A 12,865-nucleotide genomic window follows, 5' to 3' on the forward strand; every position below is an offset into this window, starting at 1 on the left:
CAGGGGCTAGCGGAGCATTGCACTTCCGAACCCGAGCAGGGAAAAGGAAGAGAGGGCTGTGCCTCCTTTTCCGAACAGCTGGTGTACCTGTTGTCGTGAGGTGCTGTGAAGCCCGGACCGTGGCGGTATGTCACATTGAGCTGCCCTCTCCACGTGCTGGGCACATCCGGGCCAGCCAGTAGCCTGGAAAGCAGGAACATTTGTTCATTCACTCATTCGACATTGGAATGACAACAAATATTGGTAATTGAACCACTAAAGCAATACCTGAGGTATCTGATGGCATCATCGTAGCCGATTGGCGTCACGGGGATAGCTGACAAGACAGATATCTCCTTCTGATCCAGATAGTAGGCAGAATCTGGGAATATAGTAAAATAACAACAACAGTACTGATTTTAAAAATGAATTGTCCCTTCAATACTGAACATTTGCAAGTATGGACAGTTAAAAACAAACAGCAAAAAAAAAAGAAGCTTTTTCAAATATACACTGCATACAATACATGCACCATTGTGCCCCCACAGCTGGTGCTGTCAGCTGGCTTGGGAACTGCTGTCTCACCCCTCAGCTCACAGCTCTAGCCCTGTTCAGTAACCTGCAGGATGGCTGCTCCAGCTCTGGTATGGGCTGTCTCAGCCCTCCATCCCGCATACAAGCTCTGCTGGCTGTGCTCTGAGGTTCTGACATACAGAAGCAGGTGGCCTGACAACACACACCTCTCTGCTCTGGGACTTGTGGCTGAGTACCAGCATGGTGGTCGTTAACATTAACAATGGGAAAAAAAATAATTGCCCATTCTGAATGTATTTTAAAAATGCTTTTAAGGTAAAAAAAAATAAAGCATGTCAAATGAGAAATCCATTATTGTTTTGAAGGCTAAATTGACAAAACAAACATCACGAGCAATTATTAAGATCTTCAGCTTCCAGGAAATTTCAGTGGAGCTCACCATTAAAACAATGTGCTCCTCTGTATTTAGAGCACTTACTGTACATAATTTTAAAAAGAGAGAGAAAACATCCTGTTAGTGCCTGATTAGATAAAGGGAGCAAACTACAAACAAGGGCCTAAATTCTTTCTGCGGGTTACTGTACGTGCTTTTTTATAATCAAATGAGAGAAAAAGCCACATAGACAATAACACAAACACATCTCTTGCATTATTATTATTATTATTATTATTATTATTATTATAATTGGGGATGGAATAATTCAAAGATGAGCTATTACATGCACACTTTAATAATGTAAGAAGCCCCCCAGACAAATGATTTTGCACTTTGCAGGTTTTATGAGAGTATAACAGGAGATGTATTTAAGACAACACCTAAGAAGGAAGCTTTCAACACAAATTGTTATGGCAGGGACTGAAACAATCCACCAGGCCAAGCTGCTGAAGCTGACTATGGGCTCTTTCATTCAGCAGAAACAGTCCCCTGAGATCCCTCATGAAGCACCTGGATGACATTTTAAGATCAACCCCTTGTGGATGAGATTTTAGGAACTTGTGCTTCAATTAACATGTTCTCACTTAATCACCCTCATTTCAAGAGAGGATGTCTCCAGACCTACTAGCAATGCAAATAAGACACAGTGATTATTACAGTATCTACAGTAATACAGTATCTGTCAGTAAACAGGTTATCAAACAGGTTACTTTAATGTACAGTCCTTATTTTACCTTACAGACAGGATTATTTGCAGGATGCAGATCCATCATATACATATAAAAAGAACTAAAACAATGGTGATGTGGGGGAAGAACATGAAGCAGCATCTATTCTTGCTGACAACAAATGCTATTCAAACAGAGTGCCTATGGGGTCTTTTCCTCTGTCTTCAAATCATATCCATTAGACATCAATGAACATTCTAGTCCTGTGTTTTGATAATTATTGCGTTGCAGTGGCTATTGTTGATGAGAAATTACAAATGTGATGTATCCTCTCTCCAGAATAACAGAGTGAAGCAGCCTTGAACCTTTTCAATTAGTGCTGATAGGATGGGACAAACAATTCAGATGTAAAAACCACTGATTTTTTTTTTACAAATATGCCTCCATGAAATGGGCATAAAATGCTTTCAAAGTACTTAATATTAATTGTCAATGTTTGACATAAATCCATTTGTGTATAATAAAACTAATCAGTTCATGAGTTTGTATTACTCTATTAAATTTAGTCATATAATATGTTTGGAAAATGCATTGTAAGCCATGCAAATTTGGAGGTATTAGCTATGAAATCTTATATTTTCAATAGGTGCTATTACCCCCTGTAGATGGTATACATTCTGAAAAAATTAGAACTTGGGCGAAGTAGTGGTACTGTGGCTAAGGATCTGTGCCTGTGGCTGATAGGCTGACGGTTCAAATCCTGTAGCCAGCAGAGGAATCCTACTCCGTTGGGCCCCTGCGCAAGGCCCTTAACCCCTACTGCTCCAGGGGTGCTGCGTAAATGGCTGACCCTGCGCTCTGACCCCAAGCTTCTCTCCCTGTCTGTGTGTCTCATGGAGAGCAAGTTGGGATATGTGAAAAGACAAATTCCTCATACAAGAAATTGTGTATGGCCAATAAAGCGATCTTATCTTAAATTGACCACACATTAGTTACAAGAATGATCAAGGGGATCTTTGTATGCAATGTGATGGAGTATTACAGTCATGAAACTACATCCAACTTCATTGCACTTATCAGAGTTCCAGTACAACTTTTGGATATTGTAACACAAGTGCAACAAAAATACTAAGAACACCAACTCTTTCATTCATAAAGTTCCAGTGCTGTCTGTGTCTCCAAAACTTTTCAACTCAGATGAAAGCTGTGCAAAGTGTAACTTGTGGTGACATTTGTCTGTTTTCAGCACAAATCATTATTTCTGCTCCATACTGCTCCCACAATACTCAGACCTATGCCTTTTAGCTGCACTTGCAGAGCGCTGAATGATGATTAGAGAAAAGTCCCATCTCCTTCAAGGTGCAGACCCTGACAAAAAGAAAACAAGTTCCTCTAACAAGGTATCAGGAAGCCGCCACATCCAGCATTAAGCAGTGTGAACTGCATGACAGGTCACAAATTCACGCTGGGCTGTTTTGCATGAATTAGCAAATCCTGCAATCACACAGCATGCATTAAAGATCTCTGAAGAAGTAAACTAACAAATTACTTACCAAGAGAACTCCTTTATTATAAGGGGGAAATATGTACTTAATCTAACCAGAACATTGAGGTCTTGTTGTTTGACACTGTACCCTGGCTACTTTTAAGAAACAGCTGGATGAGAATCTTGGACCAATTAGCCGGTTAAATCGCAAATGAGCTACATGGGTCAAAATAGCTCCTCTCATTTGTAACGTTTCTTATGTTCTTAGAAAAAGATATCTACAGGATCTTGTTTTTCCCATTTAAATGTAAGATAAAGTGCATTGTAGTTTATCAGGTCATCTGTATTGCATGCTTGCATATATTTTTAATACTTTTCATTTTTTTCCCCACAGTCAGAGTGGGATTGATTAGAATTGACATATTTATGCACTCTGTTATTTGGGTCAGATCATCTGCACCGTGACAGAAAGATGGAAAGAAAAAAAACAGTAGTACATATTTATGTTCTGAATCCCACCGTGACATCAAGTAGCACGAATGTTTGTACATTTTTATTTGCTTATCAAACACAAGGAAATGGACCCATGAAATTAAATCAGTGCTCCACACTGGGATTTACCTCCGATGACCTTCGCTGGTGAGGACAGATTGCCCTTTCAGAGGGTGTAGTGGCAGAAGGACCCAACTGTCATGACTCTAACCCCTCCCCCTTAAGGCCGCTCCGGCTCCTTCACATTTGACCTGATCCCCTGCACCTGCCTCCTGTTCCAGTCTCCTCTTTAAAAGCCAGACGCCCCCACTATTCCGGCCTGAGTATTGGAAGACAGACGCCACAAGGCCTGCCTGTTTTCCGGGTTGTCCGAAGGCAGGCCTTTCCCCCAGCGTCCTGACCATCTGCGTCCGGGGCTGGGATCGCCTGGCCCCGTTACCGTTTTTTATTCCCCCGACCCTTCGCCGGATCCCATTCCGGCTTTTAACTTCGTTTGTCTTTGTCATGGATGGACTACCCGGCTCTGGACCTTTGCCTCCCTACGGATCTCCCTACGAACACCCCTTCTGACTGTTCGCCTGGACCACACCCTCCTCGGGCACCTTCGCCACGCCCCCCTGTTCGTCTACAGCCCCGTTCCTCGTCTCCTCCCCGTGTCTGTTCACTCCCTTCCGGATTGGGCTGTCTGCATAGGGTCCTGAAAGACGCTACGCGACACCAACACCACTAGAGTCTGCCTCAAGGCCTTTGTTAATACCGCACCTCTGTAAATAATTCACTGGCTGCAGATAATCGTGTGATTGCAAACTGGTTAATTGCACTGAAGTGTTATTTTCACTTGCTTCTGTTTATGAGGGTGTCTGTTATGAATTGTTGGGTTGATAAACCAAGGAGCAAGCACTTGATAAGTCTGCTCTGAACGTCTTTAGTGTTTGTTGTATCATATTTAGACAGGGTACACCTGTTTAGATAAAGCTACGATGTAGCTAGGGGTTTTGTTACAGTGGGGATCAGTCACTGAGGCCTAAGAAAAAGAACAATCATGTATGTACTGTACATTCTTTTTCTGGCAAAAGCATGACCACTTTATAGACTGATCTTGCCAGACCTCAGAAGCCAAACAGGTCTAGACCTGGTCTGTAGTGGAATGGAACACCTACTTGAGTGGCACAGGTGGACCACTAGATGACACCCTTCCCTCTGGACCAAACCAATGACAGGCAGAGAGACAGGCAGAGTGAGACATTATTCTGAATCATTACTGATTACTCTTCAAAGACCCTATTCCACTGTTTGTAAGAGTATGGAGTTAACTCTGGTGTCCTAAATACTTGAACATTCTGCCTTCCCTATAGGATTAGTGGTGGCTATTTGGCCCATTTAGATCATCTTTCAACAACCTAGCTGGTAAGCTCATGGCAGACTCCCAAAACCAGTTGTTTAAAGATGTACCTCCTATTCCTGTTTTCAAATCCACTTCTACATAGTTTCCACATGCCTCTGGTTCGTATTTCTCAGGTGATTCTGGAGTAGTCTACTGCTAACATAAGTACAGGAGAGAAAGCAAAGTGCAGGTAAAGGTTCAGTTTTAAACAATAGGATGTGAAGCAATACCTTCAGCGCTACCATGGAACCTTTGTCACTGCATACAGATATTCTACACTATTTTTTATGGATACATTTTTTACACAAACTGGAGACTGCACCACCAAGTGCTTGAACTTTCAAGATAATTCCTGGAAACTGCACTGCTCTAGCCTTTGAAATGCTGCATTTCTAAGTATTTCATGTCACTTACCGGCATCCTCATAACAAGCCTTTAAACTATACCTTTAGTGCTGCTTCTGCTGAGAAAGTCTGAGCTTTTTCAGCAAGTGCATAGCAACAGCAGTTTCAGCCACTGATAGCAGTATGTGCTTCTGCACTAGGAAACTTAAAAACCTGAAAGATTTATTTTATAACCAAAGGGCGTAGGGGTGGCTCTGTGGCTAAGGATCTCTGCTTGTGGCTGGAAGGTTGCTGGTTCAAATCCTGCAGCCGACAGAGAAATCCTACTCCATTGGGCTCCTGATCAAAACCCTTAACCCCAACTGCTCCAGGGAGCACAGTATAAACTTCTCTCTCCCTGTCTGTGTGTCTCATGGAGGCTGGGGTATGTGAAAAGACCCATTCCTAATGCACGAAATTGTATATGGCTGATAAAGTGATCTTATCTTACCTATTGATGGATAGAAAGGAGTCAGTGGGTCTCCATCTACTGGAAGAACTGAGCCGCGCTGCACCCCACTGCCAGGAAGCCACCAGTCATCAGGGTAGACTCTCCAATGCCCACCTACTGCATAGTCAGCAGGGTCAGAATAGAGAATCACTCCAGCACATCCAAACTGAGCAGCATGCTTCACCTACAAAAAAAGTTAAAAAGGCCTCAATCTGCAAAGCCTTTGACTCTGAGCTTGTCTTTGTACACTGCAAAATGTATCATCAAAGTTGGATGAGTTTACACAATTGTGGATTTATATGCTTCACTGCTACAAAAACTACTATGAACTATGTTTTGCAAGTTTGTCAAAATAGAGCGAGAAAGTTTGTGAAGAAGCTGATTTCATGACGTTGTGGGCACCAAATGGTGGATACGTACTGTAAACTGCTGGAGACACAAGTCCAAATAAAAATCAACATACCTTCACTGCCAACATGCCAACACTTCCCAAAGTGTTTCATTTGCCTCCAGGTATATACAGTAGGTAGTTACTTCAGTAACTACCTGGCACTATTGTTTTTATAGGCATTAGATTTATCATGGAGGAGCTATTTGAGATCTCATTTAAAATCTGCCAGTCTGTCACAAAGTCTCTTATTGACTTGTTTGTTTGAATGTTTTGTCTCTTTTTTAGACTCCGTTTAGAGGTCAGGCTCTCCTATGAAGGATTGGTTTGTTTATTAAAATAATCGTACCTAATATTTTACAGGTTAACACCCACTTCTGAGCAGATTTGGGCTGTCAGCATTAGGGATTTTATGTGAGACAAAAAATATGTACTCAGAACTCACTCCCATTGTAATTGGAAGTCACTGAATAATATTTTGTGTGTCTTACATCTTGTGTAAGTGATATTTTGAAGAATTCATATTTGTCTTTTACGTCATTGTCTGTTCATTTCTCCACCAAAAAATTCCTCATGGAAAATTAAAGCAGACACATAATTGTGCTCAATATTCCCTGACTAGTGGGAGTTTTATTATTTAACTTTTTAGAATTGCTCAAACTGAAGCTGGACTGTTTTGATTATTTTAAACATTTAACTATTACCTAACTACCTCTATTTTGATTGCACTCCTACCCTAGTTTTTGTAACACCACCATTTGAGCAGGCTGTGAATAAAATACTGGCATTGTTAGACATTAACCCTTTCATTATTTTATTGAGGTAGAGTTAATTTGGTCTAACGCCTCACCCACAGTGCATGATAGTATCACAGAGTATTAAGAAGTATCATATTAGGACCCTGTTTATGTAATTAAATGCAGCTGTATGTAAAAACTCAACAAGAATTACAATCTGTTTAAATCAGGTTTACGCAAACAGTATACCTTGTCACCTCTGAATATTTTTCCATAGCGAGCAAGAGCAATTGTTCCATTAAGATCCATAGAAAGGTTTCTGGACATGTACAGAAAGTCTTCTATGGTACCATAGTTGACATACACAAGATCCCCCTAGGACATCAAAAACACAGGGAAAACCAGCAAAATTACAAATTCAATAAGTATTCAAATTTTAATCAGCATGTTCAAACAGTGCTCTTGCACTGTGCAACAAAAATACTATTATTACCAACTCCACTGTATCACATCTATCATTTTTTTGTTCAATTCTAAACAAGGAAAATCAAACATATTTAAATAAAAGCACTAGTCTTTTTGGGAGGAAAAAAATAGGGATAGTTTTCAGTGATTTTCACTTAACTTCCCAATGACTTTTCACTGCTTTGATTTCATATGATTCACGCTGCTATATGAAAATGCTCACATCATCACTAACATTTATAGATTGCAGCTGGGCTTCACATTGTGCGTAATTACACCATCTACTTAATCAATTCATGTTAATAGCTTAAGGCACTTTTATGCCATTATGACAAATTTAATTTTTAATTAGATTCCAGGAAATATTGACATTCTTTAAGTTCAGTTCTAGTTATTTATAAAAGTTTATAAAAAGATATTAAGTGACATGATGGAAATGAGGTTTGTACTGCTGCCTCAGATCTCTGGTGTCCTGGGTATGAGTCCAGACTGGGGCACTTTCTGTGTGCAGTTTGTAGCTTCTGCTGTTTCCCCTTGTGTACTTGGGAGTGATCCACTTTCCTCCCACCTCCCAGTGACATGCTGGCTGGCCAGGTGAACTGACATCTCTCATTCTCACTGTGTGTGTCCTGTGAGGAGCGTGGTCCCACTCTGTGACCTGTGCTTCCTGGAAAGGCTCTGTGTTGCTGGGATTCTTACCGGGAATTTGTGCCTTTCTTGAAAAAGAAAGGTCAAAAATGCCAGGGCTCATTTAAGTTGCAAAATACTTTGAAATTACTAGCCTGCTAGCTCATCCTTTACCCCAGTGCGGGTAGGCATAGAAAGAAGAGAGCACGAATTGTCCAGTCTGTTGTCACTTACTTACACAGGAGGTACAATACAGAACAATGCAGACTTACAGTGACAATGCCAGGTCTCGAATAAGCATTGAATGGATTAACAACCGTAGAGTCATCCTGGTCTTGGCCTAGGACCTTCTCCACCTTGGCAGACACCTCCACTTCTGTGCCATTTTCCAGCTGCACAGCCACATAATTGGGATCGGTGGCATTCGGATATGACAGCAACACTTTGTACGAGAAAATCCGAGCGCTGTCCAGGTGCTTCTTGAACTCGCTAAAAACGTAAGTGACCAGCTCTTCTTCTTCTCTGGGACTGCCGGCTATGTGTGGCTTCTGTGCGAAGAATCTGCTCCCCGCCCACAGGCACACAAATCACAAGATGCCAAAAAAGAAGAGAAGAAAGATCAAGCAGGCAGTCAGAAACGATTTCATAAACCCGCACTCGAGTGTCCACAGGTACATCAGTGTCTACAGTAAAAGTTTAGGGAGACATAAGCCAGCAGTTAGCCCTGTCTGAGGATGGTACTGTAGTACTGTGGTTCAGGCCGATGGCAAGACTCACTGACTCTGACCAGTGGACGGGTCTGCGCGGTTCTGACGACACCCTCGACACGTAATAAAATCTCCCTCCATGGGAAGTTCACTCGGGAAAACAACATCCAGGAAGGGAATGCTTTGTGAATGCTTGTGTAACGCAACGGGGGCTCAGGCGGGCGCCCTTGCTGCATTAGGTCAGCCCCCCACCGTTGGGGGCTCGAACCCAGGACTCCCGCGTCACTCAGCAGGGACCCAGCCCGGTGAGCCAAAGAGAGACCTCTCTACAGCCCAGGGGCTGTGGTCCTGCTATCACAGGGAAGGGCGGTGATGTCACCTGCTCTGGTACGCCGTCTCTTACACACAGTGCCGTAAGTGTCGGCCGTCAGCGTTACACTTGGAATACTGGGCAACAACAGTTTGGCGTATCCCGCTTGGTCACTGGGCAGCCTCCTGGAGAGGGAAGCTGGAACTGCCTCCAGACGGAGCGAACGGGGGCAGCTGTAAGGCGGAGACGAGGCAGAAGAGGGATTCCGACCGCCGCGGTCCCGCGCAGGCTCGTGCCCCCCGCTGCTCCGTCCCACAACACCTGGGGCGCGAACCGGGTTCTCTGGCCTAACGCAACAGGGAACCAGCCAAGTGAGCTAAAGGAGACCCCCCCCAGCCCAGGCGGCGATGACATCACCGTGCCCGAACGAGCTCCGCTACAGGATGCTTGAGACGAAAGACAAAGGGAGGCGTTGGCGTTCAGTACACTGTATGTAGCTAGTATTGTAACTGTGGTGGCTAGAGACAGCTGTGTGAGGCTGACTTGTGGTTCAGTTAATAACTTCCTTTTACCGCTCTCCTGGCTACAATCACAGCTTCAGGTAAGTCAAAGGCCTGCCTCGTGCCCCATTGCTTTCTGGGATAGGCTGCGACTCCCCTGCGACCCAGAACTGAATGAAGACGTTAGAAAACGGATGGGTGGATGACTGAAAGGCAACAATCAATTTATCTCAAGGAACAAAATTTCAGAGGGCAATGTTGTACCCCGAGAGGAGACGCCGTGCTCTGGGAATGGAAATGTCTTACTTTCTTCACCAGGAGGTGGATTGACACTCTCTGCAGTTATACAGGCCATCAAAACAAGCAGAGGAAGATCCCTTATGAAAGTTTGCTCTAGTTAGGTCTGCACGATATTTTTAGAGTTTTCTCAGTGATTTACGATGCATATTAGTTTACTTTGCTGTAATCTGAGACTTCAGCACCCAGACAGTATCGCTCCTTAGCCCTGGTTACGTCATGTTTTCTCCTACTTTAAAATAAATAAATGTATTAAATGGGTAAGAAACAGAAAGACACCTAGCAGTACTTTCACATGACTCTCGAGATGAGGAATTCTTGGAATTCTGCGTTCCTGCGATTTCACATATACAGGACCCGAGAATGTCTTATCTACCTTGTTTTGCATCACATATATCGTTACTGATTCAATATTAAATTACCAGACACAGTGTTGGGCTCAGTATAAGTCACACACCCCATAAGAAGTTGTACCATGGCACATTTATGGTACCAGTACTATGGTACGGTACCCTGGTATTTTTGACAGTACCATAGTACATGTACCATGGTAGAAGTACCTTGGTACTTACAGTATACTGTATACCATGGTAAAATTTCTTATGGAACTAGAAATGAACACAAAAAGACTACGTCAGTCTTTTCTCATGATTATGCAAACTTTCTCGTGTTGGGGGAAAAAAAAACATTTTTCTTGTCGCATAATAAGCTTTTTGATACACGAGTATGTGATTCATTCGAAGCACCATGGACGCATTTCAACTGAAATGTCAATCCGAGAATTGATTTTATTTAAGATGCGTCTGTTCTTAAAATACTAGAACAATAAACAAACCAAATAACCTTTTTTTAATAGAACTGAACAAATACTTTACGTCATTTGAAAAAGGGCTTAAACTGAGTCGCACAGGGAAATAAGTGTCGTGTCGTCGCCCTCCTATAATTAGAAGAAAACATTTTCTGAGCAGACAAGAAATCACGGGGGACTCGGGAGTCACAAGCGCAGTGGTATGCTACTGTACATGAAGAGAACTGCTTGAAAATACCGAGTTGATTTTTTTTTTGCTCAACTGCTTTAGTATTTTACTGCTTTATCATTATCAAGTAAAACCGAATACACTGTCGAAAAGTTTTAAGACGCTGCATGGTTGACCTACTTTAAATCGCTCTGGATGTTGTCCGTACGGATTTCTTTCATGAGCGTTTCTGTGAGTTTGCTGTCGCCGTCGGTGCTCATTCCTCGAAACCAGGCGGGGACGGGTTCCGGAGCGCCGGCAAACTTTCCAATTAAGATCCCCACTATAAAGAACAACACCGAGCAGGCTGCCGCAGTCACCGCGGTCCTCTGCGTCGGGCTGCCCATTTTCACAAGCGCTCGGCCCGGGCTGAAGCCGCAGAACTCTCGGCAGATCTGCAAGACCAATCGAGCAAGCCAGCTGTGTCCCTGATGTCACCGCTCGCTGTGGTGTAACACAAAGTCCAAGAGATATTAGCGGTGTTGTTAAACAGTAAGCTAGTGTAGCTTTGCGTCTTCAGATTTTACTCACTTGGCCTTACGTAAAGTTCAAGTAGTTTCAAGTTAAGAAACTTAACTTTGCAAGATCATAATGGGAACCTGTTTCTAGTATAGGCCACTTTCTTAAAAAAAACAACATACAATACATTTTGAAATGACATTTTAAAATAATTGCTGTATATATCATTGTTACCTAAAATACAGAGTGTTTTACTTCATGTTTTGTACTTCTGACGTCAGGATATAAAGGGCTATAATACATGTCGCCAAAGAGACTTGAAGGCAGTGTGCACTATTCAAGAATGAACCGTTCCCCTTAGAGAGACAATTAAATTGTGAAAAATCTGATAATTGAACAAATACTCTGCAGAACTGTAATATAAGGACGCAAGCATACAAGAACCAGTAGGTTTCTAAAATAAATGATTCCTTTGTGTGTGCACAATAGCCTTTTTTTCTTCATCATGGTTTAAATTAATTAGTTTTGCTCCAGTTGTTTCTTGTAAAGTTCAGTCACAGGACAAAAAAAAGAGGCTAAAAAAATGTAATTTGTGTTTTGGTCTGGATATTTTTAGTCTCTTTTTTTTTGTGAAGGATCATCAAGCCAAGTCAATATGACCTTTTTGCATTTGGCAGCAATAAGGTTCTTAAGTCAAAAGATTAAATTGCTTAGAAAACAAAATTTTTGGATGTTTAAAATGGCCAAGCTTGAAAAATGAAAAATAAATAGATGGTAGCCACCACTAAAGTATGCCTCAAAGGCACCACAAAGGATTCAAGGTGCATTTTTATTAAATGTTTTAAAGGCTTGTGCCTGAACGGGTCGTGGACTGCAGCTGCACCAGCAGGCTAGTCACCACTAGCAAGTAAACTGAATCTGCTAAGGACATTGCCCTTGTAAAAAAAAAAGTAGCCCAGACGTCTGGAGTGGTTAGCATTCTCTCTCACTGCTGTGGGCACTGCAGGTCAGTTAATCAGTTATCATTTTCTTCCTAAACAGGAAGGCGTCAGAGATCAGTACATAGGTTGCACAGTACAGCACATCTCAGAGACATGAGTAGTGTAGAGATAAAGACGGAGAAGCTGCCTACATCTCTAGTTTCTTTAAGTGGTAACACAAAAACATCTGTCTGGAGAGGCATGAGCATAAGCATTTATACTCCAAATGTGAAAGTGGAGGGTCAGGGCCATACCGAGTGCAGAACTGGTTGCATAAGCAATGCCATGTGTGTCCAGTCGCAATAACGCAAGTGTTTCAGACACAGTGTAAATACTACTAGGGTTTGAGAGGCAGATCAGTAGATCACTTGTTGCACATTGCCTGTTCAACAGCGCTAATTTGTTTGTTGTTGGCAGCAGTGTAAGCAACACCAGCTCCTGCCAGCCTGCACAAGGCACACAGTCCTCTTTGTCACATCAAAGAATCAGTGAGTGTTCTTTGGCATGTCTTTGATTTTGTTCAAATGCGATCACGGCTGTCACGATCGCAAACCCCTCCTCTTAAG

The 12,865-nt window shown here is 42.5% G+C and overlaps 1 protein-coding gene across 1 annotated transcript in view; it reads right to left on the minus strand.

The window, feature by feature from the left end:
• The window catches only part of LOC102692081 (putative N-acetylated-alpha-linked acidic dipeptidase), an 82,568-nt gene extending 71,253 nt beyond the window's left edge, over window positions 1–11,315 (minus strand). The window contains exons 1-6 of the mRNA XM_015350488.2: window positions 11,002–11,315; window positions 8,303–8,591; window positions 7,188–7,313; window positions 5,814–5,997; window positions 268–361; window positions 88–183 (exon numbers count right to left, since the gene is read on the minus strand). Of these exons, the coding sequence (XP_015205974.2) occupies window positions 88–183; window positions 268–361; window positions 5,814–5,997; window positions 7,188–7,313; window positions 8,303–8,591; window positions 11,002–11,207 (995 nt within the window). The 5' untranslated portion in view covers window positions 11,208–11,315. The remainder of the gene's footprint in view (window positions 1–87; window positions 184–267; window positions 362–5,813; window positions 5,998–7,187; window positions 7,314–8,302; window positions 8,592–11,001) is intronic.
• Between the last annotated feature and the right edge of the window lie 1,550 nt (window positions 11,316–12,865).

The sequence above is a fragment of the Lepisosteus oculatus genome, chromosome 8 (genome assembly GCF_040954835.1).
Source record: "Lepisosteus oculatus isolate fLepOcu1 chromosome 8, fLepOcu1.hap2, whole genome shotgun sequence".
Lineage (NCBI taxonomy): Eukaryota > Metazoa > Chordata > Actinopteri > Semionotiformes > Lepisosteidae > Lepisosteus > Lepisosteus oculatus.